The sequence below is a fragment of the Tribolium castaneum genome, chromosome 4 (assembly GCF_031307605.1).
Source record: "Tribolium castaneum strain GA2 chromosome 4, icTriCast1.1, whole genome shotgun sequence".
Lineage (NCBI taxonomy): Eukaryota > Metazoa > Arthropoda > Insecta > Coleoptera > Tenebrionidae > Tribolium > Tribolium castaneum.
In genome coordinates this window covers 253,199-269,734 of record NC_087397.1, presented here as the reverse complement: position 1 = coordinate 269,734, position 16,536 = coordinate 253,199, and the positions used below count along the sequence as shown (strand labels likewise).

General features: G+C 39.9%; 6 protein-coding genes across 6 annotated transcripts; 2 read left to right on the top strand and 4 right to left on the bottom strand.

The window, feature by feature from the left end:
- Positions 1 to 215: 215 nt before the first annotated feature.
- LOC135265882 (GILT-like protein 1) lies at positions 216 to 914 on the bottom strand. Its single transcript, XM_064356203.1, has 3 exons — positions 861 to 914; positions 503 to 817; positions 216 to 452 (listed from the first exon to the last, which is right to left on the bottom strand). Exons 1-3 carry the CDS (start codon positions 912 to 914, stop codon positions 216 to 218), a joined length of 606 nt encoding a protein of 201 aa, XP_064212273.1.
- A 56-nt stretch (positions 915 to 970) lies between these two features.
- On the bottom strand, positions 971 to 1,896 carry LOC107397397 (GILT-like protein 1). Its single transcript, XM_008192166.3, has 4 exons — positions 1,818 to 1,896; positions 1,635 to 1,772; positions 1,422 to 1,580; positions 971 to 1,305 (listed from the first exon to the last, which is right to left on the bottom strand). Exons 1-4 carry the CDS (start codon positions 1,869 to 1,871, stop codon positions 1,051 to 1,053), a joined length of 606 nt encoding a protein of 201 aa, XP_008190388.2. The 5' UTR covers positions 1,872 to 1,896; the 3' UTR covers positions 971 to 1,050.
- A 7,221-nt stretch (positions 1,897 to 9,117) lies between these two features.
- Positions 9,118 to 10,395, bottom strand: LOC135265881 (uncharacterized). Its single transcript, XM_064356202.1, has one exon. It carries the CDS (start codon positions 10,393 to 10,395, stop codon positions 9,118 to 9,120), a length of 1,278 nt encoding a protein of 425 aa, XP_064212272.1.
- Positions 10,396 to 11,208: 813 nt separating this feature from the next.
- LOC103312122 (gamma-interferon-inducible lysosomal thiol reductase) lies at positions 11,209 to 12,085 on the bottom strand. The gene is made up of 4 exons (XM_008192163.3): positions 11,947 to 12,085; positions 11,768 to 11,899; positions 11,543 to 11,719; positions 11,209 to 11,475 (listed from the first exon to the last, which is right to left on the bottom strand). Exons 1-4 carry the CDS (start codon positions 12,016 to 12,018, stop codon positions 11,236 to 11,238), a joined length of 621 nt encoding a protein of 206 aa, XP_008190385.2. The 5' UTR covers positions 12,019 to 12,085; the 3' UTR covers positions 11,209 to 11,235.
- Positions 12,086 to 12,160: 75 nt separating this feature from the next.
- On the top strand, positions 12,161 to 13,951 carry mRpS30 (mitochondrial ribosomal protein S30). Its single transcript, XM_962310.4, has 3 exons — positions 12,161 to 12,591; positions 12,639 to 13,069; positions 13,119 to 13,951. Exons 1-3 carry the CDS (start codon positions 12,161 to 12,163, stop codon positions 13,883 to 13,885), a joined length of 1,629 nt encoding a protein of 542 aa, XP_967403.2. The 3' UTR covers positions 13,886 to 13,951.
- A 333-nt stretch (positions 13,952 to 14,284) lies between these two features.
- On the top strand, positions 14,285 to 16,353 carry LOC655835 (beta-galactosidase-1-like protein 2). Its single transcript, XM_962398.4, has one exon. The coding sequence runs from the start codon at positions 14,437 to 14,439 to the stop codon at positions 16,327 to 16,329; it is 1,893 nt and encodes a 630-aa protein (XP_967491.2). The 5' UTR covers positions 14,285 to 14,436; the 3' UTR covers positions 16,330 to 16,353.
- Positions 16,354 to 16,536: the final 183 nt, after the last annotated feature.

Here is a 16,536-nt window from a genome sequence, read left to right as displayed (position 1 = left end):
TTCATATTTGGCAAATGTAAACAGATCTGAATCTTGGTAGAAAAAATTTTTGAACTGACCCCTTATTTAAAGTTTTATCAAAAAAATGGTAAAAAAGAACGTCACATTCGTTTAATTTTTCCTCAGTCCGACCCTGCGTGAATGACATTGTTGTTGTTGTACCAGGAAAGAACTACTCATTCAATGATAAAATTTTATTTACACTTGTCATTAGATTACAAATAACTAGCACAATTCGGTTCTTGACCCAACAAAACACAAACCGTCTTCAAAAATTCCTTCTCTCCTTGCTCCTGTAGCGTGTCATTGTAAACACCATAAAAAATTATTGTTGGAACATAATTGATAAAATCGGGAGTTAGATTTCCATTTTGGACGAATAAATCATCACCTAGACCACTATCCACACATTGCTTGATCCTGATCCAGGACATATCGCTCGAATTAGCACACTATTATTAAAATTGAAGTAGAAAATTCATTAATTTAAATACAAACTAACTTGGCTCAAAAACGTATCTCCACTTGGATCATCACTTGCCATTGCACAATTTACAAAATCAATTGAATCTTTCAAATCGAAAAAAATCGCACACGCTTGAATTTCATTGCCGTAACACTCATCTGGACCATGTTGACAAGTCAAATTTAAAGTACCGTCTGACAAATTCGCAATTTTTGCGTTACCAAATGGCACTAACTGAATGTTTAACTCTGATGGAATTAATTGGTAAGTTGGATAAAGCTGAGTTGTGATAAACTTGATACTATCAGGACACAATGACTCGTAATACACTGAAACGTTCAAAGGAACGGCCTAAAAGCCACTTAACACCCTGTACATCATTCACTCAACTCACCTTAGCCGAAATGCCAAACGACACAACAGCAAATAACAAAATCACTAATTGCATTTTTATTACCCAGGAAATAATCAATATAACGAAGAGACGCGATTATTATATTACTATTTTATCAGATAAGAAATTTTATTTAATCGAGTTCTGATTTAAATCTGTCACAAATCGCAGATTTTACATAATAACGTTGTTACAAAGTTCTAAGTTTTTTACAAACGTGGGGTTGGTTCTTCAGTTGTGAACAAACACTTTTTGCGAAATGTTTTTCAGCAAAATTCTGCATGGCCTTTCTGTAAACTCCATTGAAAATTATAGTTGGCACATAATCAATTGGCGGAGTCACCGCATTCGTTTTGTCACCATTTTGGGCTAGTAAAACATCAGCTTGGCCCGAATTGAGACAATTACTGATTACGTTCCACGATATACCGCTCTCTATCGCACACTGAAATAGACAAATGGGGTTTGAGATAGGTGTGGTTTACTCTACTTGTTGCTTTGTAATTTGATTAAGTGGGAGTGGTTTGCTCTATTTGTCGCTTTGTGATTGGTGATACGTACCATTTTTGGCGAGTCTGGTGATTTCATGGCACAGTTGATGAAATTTAGAGTGGGTTTTGGGGGGTTGTGAGCGATAACACATGTGTGGATTTTATTGTTGTAACATTCACGAGGGCCATGTTGGCAACGAAATTTCCAGTGACCTGATGATTTTGATGCCTGTAATTACACAATTTGTGTTTTTTTTTTGTCTATTTTTTCTAGTTTTTTTACTGTAGCTTTGCCAAACGGGACCAAATCGAGTCTCAAATAATTTGCAAAGCTCGGATAAGTAGGGTAAAGTTGGGTTGTGATAAAACGCAGGCTGTCAGGACATAACGATTCATAGTAGATGGAAACTTGTAATTGTCCCTAAAAATTTGTCCAAGTTTTTTCGAAATTTAATTACGTACTTACTTGTGTTAAAGTCAGACACAAGAAAATGGTACACAACCACGCACTTGAATGCATTTTTATCGATTAATGGTCGTGGTACTGTAGTGAGACCGTGATTGATGATGGTTGATCGATGTTTAAATGATTTACAACTTATTTTAATTGATTTATTTAATTAATCTTGAATTTTACTTTTGTTTTCTTTTTTCGAAATGGTTTGGCTCGTCTAGTTAATTGATACGCTACATGATCATTTCACTTACCTACGTTGTGTTGTTTTGATGTACGAAGTCACTCTTATAATGATATCGTAATTTGATCTTAATTCTTATCAGAAAGGGTTCCGGATTTATCCGTAACGCAAGTCCGGATTCAAAGTAGTGTCAAAACGCATGGGAGAAGAAATTTAAACCACAAGTTTCCTCCAAAGTTATTTATTACAAGAATAATGAATATTCCGTTGGATGGATTACAATAATCAATGGTTATGAAAATTTGATCAAATTTGGCCAATTGTTATTTGTTTTTGTATAGTAATGTCGTCAAAACATATCTCAGAGTCGTAACCACAATTCGTTTGAAATTCCAAGTAAATAGTTTCGAAGTTGCTGAGTGATACGAAAAAGTTTTATTGATATGATATGACGTTAATATTTAACATGAATTAATTTAATTCGATAATGTCCAAATAAATTAACCTACGTTTCAGATGATATTGCTCGAACTCATAGGATCCAGGCAATTGACAACGCGTTTCTAAATTACTTGTACCAAAGGCGGATTATAACATGCTCGCGGAATCTTTGATACGTGCATCGCATTGAATTTTGCGCCCTAGTGCCGAAATTCCGTCTCCGGTAAAAGTCAGGTGATCAACACCTAGAATGAATTTCGAATAAAACCCGGACATACAAGCTTTTACAAATCAATCTGAATAAATGTAGAAGTAATTTCTCTCTAAAGTTTTCCGTCCACGAGCTTTGACAAAGACTTGTGCAGAACTTTGCCATGTCGCGATATCAGTTTATTACAGATAATCACGGATGATTATGTCTGCTCGATCGTCCGTAGTAGCCTGCAAGTACGTGGAAGTACTTGCCGTTGGGACGGGAATTACAACGTCCATTCTAAGTACAACGGGCGGAAACTACGACCTGCCACCGCGTCTTAGACCTTGTTAAAGTTGGGGAAGAGCGTCCCCGGGGACTACGACTCTTCCCATGAAGATGGCCAACTCACGAGCCTGTAATTTCTGATCTGGACGCAAAAGAGAAACACTCTTTTGCTTTATCGCCTAACGCGTTGCGGAAGAGAAATCGTTCTACTCTAAACCTATCCTTAACTAGCAACAAATCCTTCTATTTCGTAATATTTTGGTGTATGCAATCTTAAATTATCTGTGTACAACAGTTTGAATAGCACCGTGGGTTTTGGATTTAGACTTTTGTTGTAGTTGAATATTTGTTTGATGCCGTTTCACTCAAATTTGTCGTAACAGATTTAGAAGTTAGAAGCAAAGAATATAAAGAACTTTTAATATTGTAATTTAAAGGTGGGATGGTTGAATTGAAAAATATGAAATTGTTTGTTGCGAGTTATTTTAAGTTGAAAATGATTTATTTAAAATTTATATAGCTGACGTAGTACGAAGCACAAGAATTTAAATAATTACTGGTCTTTTCGGCATTTCCGATGCTTAATAACTTGGTGGTTACGAGAGAATTTATGAAATGAATGATAATGATCACTATTTCGAAATGACTTAAATGATTTAATATTATAATATTAAATGAATAAAAAAATTAATTAATCCTTTTGAGGGCCTACCTAGAAATTTTAATCCTCCTAACGCAGGGGGTTAGCTGCTTCCCAGGTGTTGTAGTTCGCAGCACTACCTAATCGAACGAACACTAAACTTGTCTCGTTTTTAACTTACTCACTAATCACTAACGCTATCACTTAATTCAAGAATTTAAATTAATTTAATTTAAAATTACGCTTAAATGCACTTAGTACAATTTAGACGCACTAAACGAAGATGTTTTACGAAGTAAACGAAGATGTTTTTTAAATTTATAAAAATTTAAAAGGCAACACGACAATCGACTACCTCGAAAGACCGTCAAAAATCGAATCCCTCCTAAAGTCAAGGGCTCATCTTGCGTAAGCTACACTAACTCGCTTACCCCACTACCCTTGTTAAGTAGTTTCCACATATGCGAAATTTTGCAAATTTGACTCTTATGATGTCTTGGCATTTGATCAAACCTTGTTTAACTTTCTAAATATTATTATTAATTAACAGCTGGGGTGTTTTCCGATTAACAATTTCATTATAATTAAACATTAAATTTGGTAATCGTCGATCTGAACTGAATACAATACAAGAACGCTATGGAATTTCCCCAAATATCCTGAAAGAGAAATTAAACTCCAAAATTGGTTGTTGTCAGGTCTGAAGTTGTTTTTGGGAACACAATGAAATGAATTTTGTGTAACAACAAATTTTGTTTGTTTAAATAACACAGAAAATATAAGGAAGAACCCCGTGAGGAAACTGTAATTTTGGTCGTACTACCCCTTGTTAGATGTCGCCCCCAGTACTACACCGGTACTATTTTAACATTTCCGCGTTTTTCTCCAATTTCCTTAGGGATTTTCCTGTCTACTTTCCTCTTAGGATTATGTTAGTAACGGGCAGCAATCGTGTCATGCAATTTTTTTGCTTACAATAATTTAATTAAATAGAATGATTTATACATCCGAATTTCGACGGCTGCGCCTTAAATATTAGGGTTAAATTTTACATCAAAATGTTCAGAAAAATTTCGCGTGTTTTTCTAAACTACTGGTTTCGTGATCTGATGTTGATTTAACAAAGAAAACGTTAATTTCGCTGCAATTTCTTATAAGGAATGCACATGTGTGCTTGTAATTTGATATTCTTTTAAAAAGCTCTGTTCTGTAACGAATTTGTCAACACCCCCTATTCAAGCGGCACTTGACCAACGTCGTTTTGGCTATACTAATCTAGTTAACAGACATGAATTTCAATCGACCAATTCGTTCTTGAAGTTTTGCAACAATTTGTTAACAATTACGCCGAATAAAATAAATTATTCAATTTTATTTGATGACTGGAGTACACTGCATAAAGACTCAACTTTTTGGTACGAAACGTTACGGGAATTTTTGAATAAGATGAAATTTTGATTCTTTCTCGAGTTGTTTACTGATCATCAACGTGCCTTAAATTGGCTCATAAATTCCTTTCTTTTTGAAACGTGACTAGTTAATTTCTAAACAAAATTTTGGATTTAATTTTAGGTTTATCAATAAATTTTGGCTATTTTAAACGAAAGTAAATTAATTATGCTTTTGTGAGAAAATCATTGGATTAGCTGGGCGACTGTGGTGCAGAGCCAGGCCGTCGCCAACCCCCATATCTTTGCATATCCACTTGTTAAAACACATGGCCTTTCGACCACCCAATTTGGCGATTTATAACGTTTTTAACAGTTCTTGGAAAGTTTCGTGGGAACGATAATTTTCTAAACATTTTAATGCTAACAAAGGAATAAATAAGTTAAATTAAAATTTGTTGCAACTTTTGAATTGAAGTTGAATTAATATTGTCAAAGAACTAAACGTTTAAACTGACTCCGAATATTTTGCGCTGGTTAATAAAAAAAAATTTTAAATACCGCGATCATCACATTCGCCCCCTGTCTTGCGTTGCTTCGTAGATGCAGCGTAAGACACCGCGTGTAGGTTTGCTGTCCTCTGGTTGGTGGTCGGAATGGTGGAATCACCAGATGGTGGATGCGCCCATAATGTCAGAAACGCTCGAATTGGTAGATACGCCTCGAGATTGGCCCTCATGAACTTCTTGCGGTTTTATTTTAGTCGTCTCGTCGGTGGTAGAATTTCAAATTTGTCATGTTGTATACACCTTTAATTTCGTTCGTCACTGGGTCGGCGATTTGGTATGTGTTTGGATGAGGCTTGGCGATTATTTTGTACGGACCACTGTACAAAGGCATGAACTTGGCGAATTGGTGGGTTCTGGTATCGGAAGTCACTTTGTTCTTCAGTAGGACCCAATCTTCAATTTCCAGTACGGTAACTTCACCCTTTTGGTTTTTCTGCCGTAAGTTCGCATGATGTCTCAAGTATTCGCGAGCCTTTTCATGAATTTCTTCTCTCGTGAGTGGCGGACGTACAGGCAGTAAACCCGATGTGACTGCATCTAGTGGGTTTGGTGGTGTTCTGCCGTACAGGATTTCATATGGAGAAAATCCGGTACTGATGTGTGGCACGTAGTTCAAACAATCTTCGATGTTGCTCAAATGGTTGACCCAACTGGTGTGGTTTTCTTTACAATACGCTCGGAAAATTCTCCCCAGCTCCCGCATTACGCGCTCGCTAGGGTTCGATTCTGGGTGACGAATCGACGAGAGCGTTGGTTGAATGTCGGCAGCTCTCAAACTATTCTGCCAAGTGTTCGAAATAAATTGTGTCCCGTGGTCGCTTAACACACATTTGGGTTTGATGTACCCAGAGAAATCCTCTATGAGACGTTTGGCAGCGATTTTGGCGGTGGCTTTTCTCAGTGGGTAAAGTTTGAGAAACTTGCTGAAGACGTCAATGACCACAAATACATAGGACGCCCCCAATCGTCCTGTTGGTAAAGGCCCATAGAAATCGACGCAAACTAGGTCTCCAATGTGGTCGTAAAGGATTGGCGTTAATGGACCCTGATGTGGACGGTTGGAACTTTTTGTCTTCTGACAAAGGTCACAACTTCGTAGACGTTTCTTAATTGTACGATACATGTTCGGCCAGTAGTACTCGCGCTTCATGGAATTGTACACTTTGGTTGCCCCGAAATGGCCCAGGAGTTGGTGATGGTAATCCACGAGCTTAATTACCAAACTCTCAGGTATGGCCAGGCAAACGTCGTTTGAATTTTGAGATCTGTGAACTAACACATTATTTGTGAAATTATATTGGGACCAAACCCGTTGAGTTCTCGCATCTGGAGCAGCTGCACCGGATTGTTTGTTGGCAATTATTTGACTCAAAACAGGATCATCTGATTGGTGTTGTTTGAGATCGGACATCAGTTGGAGAATTTCAGGTGTGTTGTTGACTTCAAACATTGCAACTATTGGTTGTTCACGTGGATATTCATAACTGGCTTCACCGTCGGACGGGTATCGTGACAGGATGTCGGCAATTACATTATCCTTTCCTTTTACCAACTCGATTTCGTAGTCGTACTGTCCTAGTATCAAAGTCCATCGAGTTAGGCGTTCACTGAGCAAACGACAACGGCTCAGAAATTTCAAAGCTTGGTGGTCGGTTCGGATGATGATTTTTGTGACTTGGATGTAGATTCGAAATTTGTGTAAGGCAAAAATGACGCCGAGTAATTCCTTTTCTGTAGTCGTGTAGTTGAGTTCGGGTCCTTTCAAAGAGCGACTTGCAAAAGCGGTCACACCTCGCGAACCGTCTTCCTGAATTTGATACAATTCCGCCCCCAATCCGTAACCAGAACTGTCAGTTTGGACGTAGAATATTTTATTCAGGTCGGGGTAACGTAACAACACAGCTTCGAGGAACAGATCTTTCACACGATCGAAAGCTTCTTGTTCATTTCGTCCCCATCTCCATTTTTCACCCTTTCGAAGTAGTTTGTTTAAGTCTTGTGTGGCTGCACTGTATCGAGCACAAAATTTTCGATAAAAATTACAAAGTCCCAGGAAGGCTCGAACGTGTTTAGTTTTCTGGGGAACCGGAAAATTTCGGATGGCGCTGATTTTTTCCGGGTCGGCTTTGATACCGTTGATTGTGAGAATGTGCCCCAGAAATTTCACTTCCTTTTGTATGAAATTGGATTTTTCGAGATTTATCGTCATTCTAGCTTGCTTCAATTTTTCGAAAACTTGTCGGAGATGTTCTAAATGTTCGTTTAGCGTTTCGGAAGCCACTAACAAATCGTCGATATAATTCACGACGAATTCGCGAACTTCTGTTCCTAACACTACGTCCATTGCACGACTGAATGAACCCACAGCAGTTTTTAACCCGAAAGGTAGGACTTGGTATGTGTAACTGCGACCGTTGTACAGAAAGGCGGTGTACTGTCTGCTTTCTGGCGAAAGTGGGATTTGCCAGTACGACGATCTCAAATCAATGGTGGACATGTAGCGAATTCCGTGAAATCGACGTAATAATTCGTCAGCAGCGGGTGGTGACTCACAATCGGCGATCATTTTGGAATTGATCATTCGGGCGTCGAGGCAAATTCTCACCGTTCCATCTTTCTTTTTCACTACCGTCATGGGACTTGCGTAAGGTGACGCCTCACGTTTTATTACCCCCAAGTCTAACATTTCCTGAATTGTGGCGTCGACGGCAGGACGTAGAGCAAAAGGTACTGGGTACGGTCGTTTCAAGAAGGGAGTCTTGTCGTGTAGTTTTATTTCGTGAGTGTATTTGTGTGTTAGCCCTGGACGCGAACTAAAGATACATCTGTACTCTTGCAGCAGGTGTATTAATTTCCGTTTCTCGGCCTCAGGAATTTTTAATGGGTCCACCTTGGCTTGTAGGGCACTGGGTGACTCTAAGTGTTGCTTTTTGTTACAAGTCGTGATCGGCGCCGAATGATTGACTTCGATGTGACCAACAAGATCTTCCACATAATCCTCCGGTTCCGGTGGTATCTCCGTGGTTTTTCTAAACGGAAAACTGTGGTGCTTCTCCCCGTTTCTCAAAAGGATTTCGTTGTTATCGAAATCGATGACCGCGCGTTGTTCATTTAGCCAGTCTGCTCCCAAAATGGTTGGCTTGATTAAATTTTTAACGACAAGCGCCACGACGGGGTAGAGATGTTCGTCGATTTTGATTTCCAGGTAACACTGAATAACAACCTGGCAACTTCGCTGGCCGATGGCTCCACGAAGATGGATTGAGGTAACCGGTAATGTGGGCGGTTTGTTTCCGGTCTCGATCAACTTGGACCAAACTTCTTCGGAAATACAGCTGACTTCACTTCCGGTGTCCAAAAGCGCGGTGACTGATTGTTGTTGAGAGATTTGGATCTTAATCTCCGGCACGACCCTCTGTTTGTTGTTGTTACCTGCGGCAGCGGATTTAATTATAGAAAAAACATTTAACTTAACCTGGGATGCTCGCGGTCGAGCATCGTTTTCCCCTTCTGTTGACTGTGACGAAGTTGAACGTTTACGTTTCTCTCCCGTCCTCAATTGTTGGTTCCTGCTGTCGCTTTGTGGGCCGTGCTGCTGGCCGGAGTACTTTAGGCCCCGTCCTGTACTCCGCCCCCGTTTCCCGAATTCTTGGAGTTTCGTGATGTTTCACCCTGCGCTCTCGAACTTGTGTTGTTGCGGTTGTCGTTGGGGTTGTTTTTGCGCCAGTGATTGTTGCTGTTGTTTCCGTTGTTATTGTGCCAACGGTTGTTGCTGGTGCTGGGTTGGTTGTTGCGCCATTGTTGTTCGTCACTTGAGCGTTTTGGGAAACCATTTCCACGATTTGCAGGAGCCGCAGGACGAGTTACTTCGTGGCGGTCAATGTTTGGCCGCGGGCGCTTTGGCTCGTTACGCCGCTGGTGGTCTGTTGCGCGGGGTCGTTCCCTGGGAGCGATGTTGGTTTTCTCTCCCGGATTTTGTCCCGGAATTTCTTGAGCTGCCAGGAATTCGGCGGCATCCGTGGTGGTACAGATTTTCTCTAATACCCACAACGACTGTATTCTTTCGGGGAAGTGACGCAGTAATTCATCCAGCAACACTTCCTCCGATAAAGGTGTTGTTAACATGTTCGCCATGTCGACGTAATAAGCAAAATGCGACAGCATCGTGCCCCTGGTTTCGTCATAGCGGCCTGTAGCGATTTGAAATCTGATGTCCCGTTGACGCTTGGCCGACCAGTAGGTCCGGAGAAAGTCCCGTCGAAAGTCCTCGTAACCACGCCACTTCTTCTGGAATATTCCCGTCCAATGTTTGGCATTGCCTTTCAAGCAATCCATGGCGACTCCCAAAAGACGCTGCGAGTCGAGCCCGAAAAAACGTCCATATTCTTCAATGGCTCGTAAGAATTTCACCGGATTTTGCCTTTTCAGGCCTTCGAAAGATGGTCGTTCAGGAGCTGGAAGTGGGCGATCCAGCAAGCTCCGGAGTACTCCGGAAATTGCGGCCACATTGTCTGTTGTGATTGGCATAGGTGGTGAGGCCATCACTGCTCCCGAAGTCGCTGATGTGGTCGAACTTCCCGGCTCTTGCACAAGAGGGCTCGCAAGAGGGGCTGGTTCCGGAGCTACCGGAATTTCCGGGTCGGGTTCTGGCGAAGTCGTCCCGTCGCTAGGTAGTGGAGTGACTTGCCAACCATCGACATCAGCGGCGGCGCTGGTACTTGGACGTACCTGAAGGATGGCTTGCGGTCTTTGAACCGCTGTCGACGTCGATGGCGCCGCGAAGTTTGGCACATTCCTTGGTTGTTGGGAGTTTAACCAACGAACGAACCACGTCGGCATTTCTTGCGGTGGGGCTCCGGCGTTTCCGGTGTTCCTGTTGTTTTCCATGTCGACAACCTTCAATCTCGGGTATCGAACGATCAAATAAATTGGAGTCCTAGAAATTTTAATAACACAGCAGTATCTTATTTACGGCAATTTTCCCCTCGGAAAGGACACTTTATGACTTTGAATCCTGGTCACGGCACCAATAAAAATATTATTCAATTTTATTTGATGACTGGAGTACACTGCATAAAGACTCAACTTTTTGGTACGAAACGTTACGGGAATTTTTGAATAAGATGAAATTTTGATTCTTTCTCGAGTTGTTTACTGATCATCAACGTGCCTTAAATTGGCTCATAAATTCCTTTCTTTTTGAAACGTGACTAGTTAATTTCTAAACAAAATTTTGGATTTAATTTTAGGTTTATCAATAAATTTTGGCTATTTTAAACGAAAGTAAATTAATTATGCTTTTGTGAGAAAATCATTGGATTAGCTGGGCGACTGTGGTGCAGAGCCAGGCCGTCGCCAACCCCCATATCTTTGCATATCCACTTGTTAAAACACATGGCCTTTCGACCACCCAATTTGGCGATTTATAACGTTTTTAACAGTTCTTGGAAAGTTTCGTGGGAACGATAATTTTCTAAACATTTTAATGCTAACAAAGGAATAAATAAGTTAAATTAAAATTTGTTGCAACTTTTGAATTGAAGTTGAATTAATATTGTCAAAGAACTAAACGTTTAAACTGACTCCGAATATTTTGCGCTGGTTAATAAAAAAAAATTTTAAATACCGCGATCATCACAGTACCAATGGGACCACTAAATAAATTTATAGTAGGCGTAATCTACAGAATTACTCATTAAATCAGGCGATAAAAGCATTTATTTGCAATCATTTACAAGCATCTGGTTTTGTATTAAACAAAGCACAAACTGTTTTAAGAAAATTTTCACGAGCGTCGTTTTCCAGCGTTTCGTTAAACATACCATTGAAAAGTATATGAGGGACGTAGGTTAATTTCGGGTCCAAATTATGCGTAACGTCCCCAAAGTGGGCCAAAAAATCATCACCTTGGGACCCCTCCACACAATCTTTCATATCATTCCATGAAATTTTACAAGTGAAGGCACACTATCAAAAATTCAAGTTTGCTACATAGATTTGCCACACGATGTGGCGCCGTCTAACGCACACTTACCGTTCTAGCGTTAGAAATCGCCCCCGGATCGCTTGAATTCATCATACAAAACACAAAATTGATTTTTGCGTCCGTTTCGAAAGGTTTTGTTAAAACACAAGCTTGAATTTTGTTACCTTGACATTCACTGGGGCCGTGTTGGCACGTAAATGCCCAATTTCCGTTGATTTTCGTTTGCTGAAATAATATTTTAATTGATTTTGTTAAAGTGGTTGAAATAATTACATTGGCTTTGCCATACGGAATCAAATCGATGATCAAAGAATTTGGGAGCGTTTTAAAGCCGGGGTAGAGTTGCTGTGTTACAAATTGGCGACAATAAGGACACAATGATTCGTAATAGAGCGACACTTTGACCTGGAATTTTTGTTTGTTTTTTGAAAAATAATTTTGAGTTTTTGCACCTGTTCGCTCCCCCATACGGGTGAAAATTCACACAGAATCAAAATCGTGATCAACGACTTGAAACAACGCATTTTTAGTTCAACTGAAGTCAATTAACTTCAATTATCTCAAGTGGATCTTGAACTTTGCTCATTTAAATTCAAATTCGGCGCTTGGCCTAACCAACTCCGCACTGGTAAAATCACCAAATGATTCCTAACCTCACATTGAAAAATGTCGGCTTTAAGACTCAACAAAAACCTTTTAAAGCGTTGCAAAAAGTTTAAATGCTTTTCGACGGCTGTTTTGCAAGAAGATGAGTACACGGCTACGCCCCAGTACCCACCAATTCTCGACATGAGCCCAGAAAAGGTCCGAGAGCGCAGAAAAGAAGAAGAGTATGAAGGAATCAAAGCTGTGAAGACAGTCGAGGAAAAACAGATTAAATTAAACATGCCTAAATATTACGGTTTCAAAAGCTACATGTTGTACGAAGATTATATCCCTTACAACAGTTTGCCGTTAATTCAGCACGTCACAAGGACACATTTGATTAAAAACGAAAATTTGCCGAACTTTTACAACGATTTGGACGTTACAAGTGCCCTAAACGATGTAAAATTGGACATTGAGGAAGCTATTTTGATCGAATTGGCGAGACATAGGTTAGTTGACCTTTTTTTTTTATTTGAAAGTATTAGTGTAATTCTAGACAAACTCTTGATTTACAAGGGGACAAAGTGGAGGCTGACAACCGCCTCGGATTTGCCTTGTCCAAACAAATCAACCGAATAATCACAACTCGAATGAGTCGCCACTTGCCGCATTTAAAAGGGGCCCAGGTTGATTTAAACTCAAGAATTGAGTCGTTTTGGCTCGCGGGGGGCATGAGCCCTCCTGAGAACATCAAACGATACAGAAGGGGTTGCTCATGGCAAAAAGACAAAGAAAATGAGCCAACAAATCGAGTCATGAATTACATCGGTTCAGCAAACGTATCTTTAAGAACCGACTTGCCCTTGAAACACATTATTTCATCAAGCGATGCGGAAAATCCCGACTTGAGTGTTCCATTTTTTGAATTTGATCCGCGAACTGTCGGCACTGTGGCCAATCAGCATCGCCACATCGCCAACGTTCCAGGTTTGGTCACAAAATGGTGCTTTCACGTTTAGTGATTTTGTTTTGTCAGGTTTTTGGCCTGGTGATTCCAAGGAGTTTGGTTTTTTGTCGTACCACAAGCGCGGGCATTTGATTTCGCGGCACTACGGTGATGCTAATGAGCTTAAGGAAGCTGTTGACCGACAGGGAATTTTAGCGTCGTTTGGTTGGCTAAACGCACAAGCCAACTTTCAGGGTTTTACCACATTTAATGACGTCACGTATCCGTTTGTGACGCAAACTGTGGTCACAAATGGGCAAGTTTGGTCGTTTTATGTCTACCAACTTAATACTATTGTTAATCATTCTAAGTTTTTTACGGAAAATGCGAAACGAAATGTATGTTGGGGAACCCCCGAGGTTAAGTTGTTTGAAGGGGTGGAGAATGATAAGTTGGTTGGGTTCAATGATGAGGTTTTGAAAATGTTGCTGAAATTTTATGCCAACGTGCCTGAGGTGAAACTAGGCGTTAATTTGAAGCCGTTTTTGGGGAAAGAAGAGAAGTTTATCGCTGATTATGAGGATGGGGATAAGAGAGAATGGCTTGAGAGGGAATATAAATTTTTAGTATCAAATAGGCCGAGGGCTAAACTCGAGTATGAGATTTACGCTTGGGAAAAAATTTATAAAATTGATCACCAGACGAGGTTTATGGATCAGAAGAAAAGGCCTTTTGAGTTTAAAATTAAACCGTCGAATAGAAGGCTGGATGAGCGATTACCGAGGTATATTCCGAGGGCTTTGAGGCCCGAGTTGCCACGACATAAAGGACGATACGCCAAGGAGTATTTCCCCTAAAACTTGGCAAATTTGTCAATAGATTGTAATACAAATAAAATAATAAAAAAGTAAAACAAAAACAAAGCAGTTTTGTTCACAACTGTTAACCCCAAAATTAGCACTGGAATCTAAAAGAGAATTTGAAAAATGTAGAAGTGTTTACAAAATGATTTTGAATACACTTTACAAAGTTAATCTAGAGAAAAATTTATAAACGAATGTAAAGACGGTTTTATAGAATAATCTAAAGCTTAGTAGGTTTTCGGATAGTGTCGTCACGACACCTCAAATTAACTTTTAGGACATTCTTGTAAATTTTTGGGCATAAACATTTCGTGGACATTTTTTTGAAATTGAAATGTTTCAAGGGCAAAAAATAAAAAATTCTAAATTTTTTTCAAAAATCAATAGAAAGTGATACGCCACTGTGTTTACTTCTTAAGCTGCGCCCAACTAATTAGTGACGAGTGCGCATACGTACGCCATTACCTTATCAAGTGATAAAAGTAAACATAAAAACCGGAAATTCATATAAAAATCGTACCATTTTGTGCTACTTCCTGTCCAAAATGGCGTCCCCTCCGACTCTATACGAGTACTACACTTCAAGCGGCATTTCCGACGGTATTTCAACCAAACAAACCAACTTCACCCTCAACAATAAGCCTTTAACCATATTTAGTGGCGCCTTACATTATTTCCGGATACCACAACAGTACTGGAGGGACCGTCTCCGTAAAATTCGAGCCGCTGGCTTGAACACCGTTGAAACTTACGTCCCGTGGAATTTACACGAACCCCAAATTGGTATTTATGATTTTGGGCAAGGTGGTAGCGATTTTAGTGAATTTCTCTACCTCGAAAAGTTCCTAAAGTTGGCTCAAGAGGAGGATTTGTTGGCAATCGTGCGTCCAGGACCGTACATTTGCGCCGAGTGGGATTTCGGGGGTTTACCCAGTTGGCTACTTCGCGAAAATGTCAAAGTTAGGACTTCAGACCCGAAATTTATGTCACACGTGACTCGGTTTTTTACCCGTTTATTGCCCATTTTGGCTGCGCTTCAGTTTACTAAAGGTGGTCCAATTGTTGCGTTTCAAATCGAAAACGAATATGGCAATACGAAAAATAACGACACGGAATATTTAACAAATTTGAAAGTACTTTTCGAGGAGAATGGCATTCGGGAATTGTTGTTTACGTCCGATACACCATCGAATGGTTTTTCTGGTACTTTACCAGGGATTTTAGCTACTGCCAACTTTCAAGATGACGCCCGGAATGAATTGGCATTGCTTCGGAAGTACCAACCTGATAAACCATTGATGGTGATGGAATACTGGACTGGATGGTTTGACCATTGGACGGAAAAACACCATCAAAGGTCAAGTCAAGCTTTTGGTGCAGTTTTGGACGAAATTTTGAGTGAAAATTCATCGGTAAACATGTACATGTTTCACGGTGGTACCAACTGGGGTTTTCTTAATGGTGCCAACATCAAAGACCTAACCACCGATAACAGTGCCTATCAACCTGACACAACAAGTTACGATTACGATGCTCCTTTATCAGAAGCAGGTGATTACACTGATAAATACCACAAAGTCAAAGAACTGGTCAAGAAGTATAACACAGTTGTGACAAAAGTACCAGAAATGCCAGAATTGATCAAAAGAAGTGTTTATACACCAGTTCAGTTAACGGAAATGTTGACTCTTGATGATTTAATCCAACAATCGGCCAATAAATTTACCTCAGATGTGCTCAAACCAATGGAAATGATCGGCCAAAGTTATGGTTACATTAACTACCGGCAAAGAAACCTACATATTACACCAAACTCTACGTTAAAAATTGAAGGTCACGTTTGTGACACAGTCTTGGTCCTTATCAACGGCCAATTGAAGTCAAAAATCCCCAAAAACCAATCAGATTTAAACAACTTTGGTTTTTGGCGCCACAAAGACTCGACTCTTGACTTGGGCCCAATAGAATACAAAAACGCTACTGTTGACCTTTTGGTTGAAAATTTCGGTCGTAGCAACTACGGCAAACTGAACCAATTCAACCAGTTTAAAGGTCTTTGGCAAGGCAATGTTTTACTAAACGATGCGGTTTTGCATAATTGGGAAATAACACCGCTTGAATTTAAAACAAACTGGACGAATTCGTTACAATGGAAGAGTAGTTTAAGTGATTTTAGTGGGCCAAGGCTATTTAAGGGCGTTTTAAACGTCCAGGAGGTGTATGATACGTATCTAGATATGAGAGAATGGACGAAAGGTTTTGTCATAATCAATGGGTTTGTTTTGGGGAGGTTTTGGAAGCTCGGACCCCAACAAAGTTTGTACTTACCGGGGGCGTTTTTGAAGACGGGGGCCAATAGTTTGGTGGTTTTTGAGCATTTTGAAGGGAAGGGACAAGTCAAGTTTGTCAAGGATTCCATTTTTGAAACTTGTAACTGAGTAAATAAATGATACGTAAATTTATGTACTTATTTATTTGTTAAGCCTTATAGAAATGGTTATGTATGTGAACTGTGCTTGCTGTGATTTTGATATATTTTGCATTTTTCCAACCATTGTCCTCTTGTTCTTCACTTTTCTCTTCTTCTTGTTCTTCATTCAATTCTTCTGTATTTCTGGCCGAAATTACAGTCGTGATCCCTTCAA

Bases quoted from the DNA above. Each gene is read 5' to 3' on its own strand.
- LOC135265882 (XM_064356203.1), bottom strand. From the start codon at position 914: ATGCAATTAGTGATTTTGTTATTTGCTGTTGTGTCGTTTGGCATTTCG. The intron at 818-860 runs GTGAGTTGAGTG...AGTGGCTTTTAG, and splicing joins CGTTTGGCATTTCGGCTAAG to GCCGTTCCTTTGAACGTTTC. The intron at 453-502 runs GTTAGTTTGTAT...TTTTAATAATAG, and splicing joins GAGATACGTTTTTGAGCCAA to TGTGCTAATTCGAGCGATAT.
- LOC107397397 (XM_008192166.3), bottom strand. From the start codon at position 1,871: ATGCATTCAAGTGCGTGGTTGTGTACCATTTTCTTGTGTCTGACTTTA. The intron at 1,773-1,817 runs GTAAGTACGTAA...ACAAATTTTTAG, and splicing joins TGTGTCTGACTTTAACACAA to GGACAATTACAAGTTTCCAT. The intron at 1,306-1,421 runs GTACGTATCACC...TGTCTATTTCAG, and splicing joins CACCAGACTCGCCAAAAATG to TGTGCGATAGAGAGCGGTAT.
- LOC135265881 (XM_064356202.1), bottom strand. From the start codon at position 10,395: ATGGAAAACAACAGGAACACCGGAAACGCCGGAGCCCCACCGCAAGAA.
- LOC103312122 (XM_008192163.3), bottom strand. From the start codon at position 12,018: ATGCGTTGTTTCAAGTCGTTGATCACGATTTTGATTCTGTGTGAATTT. The intron at 11,900-11,946 runs GTGCAAAAACTC...CAAAAATTCCAG, and splicing joins CCGTATGGGGGAGCGAACAG to GTCAAAGTGTCGCTCTATTA. The intron at 11,720-11,767 runs GTAATTATTTCA...ATATTATTTCAG, and splicing joins TTCCGTATGGCAAAGCCAAT to CAAACGAAAATCAACGGAAA.
- mRpS30 (XM_962310.4), top strand. From the start codon at position 12,161: ATGTCGGCTTTAAGACTCAACAAAAACCTTTTAAAGCGTTGCAAAAAG. The intron at 12,592-12,638 runs GTTAGTTGACCT...GTGTAATTCTAG, and splicing joins ATCGAATTGGCGAGACATAG to ACAAACTCTTGATTTACAAG. The intron at 13,070-13,118 runs GTTTGGTCACAA...TTGTTTTGTCAG, and splicing joins CCACATCGCCAACGTTCCAG to GTTTTTGGCCTGGTGATTCC.
- LOC655835 (XM_962398.4), top strand. From the start codon at position 14,437: ATGGCGTCCCCTCCGACTCTATACGAGTACTACACTTCAAGCGGCATT.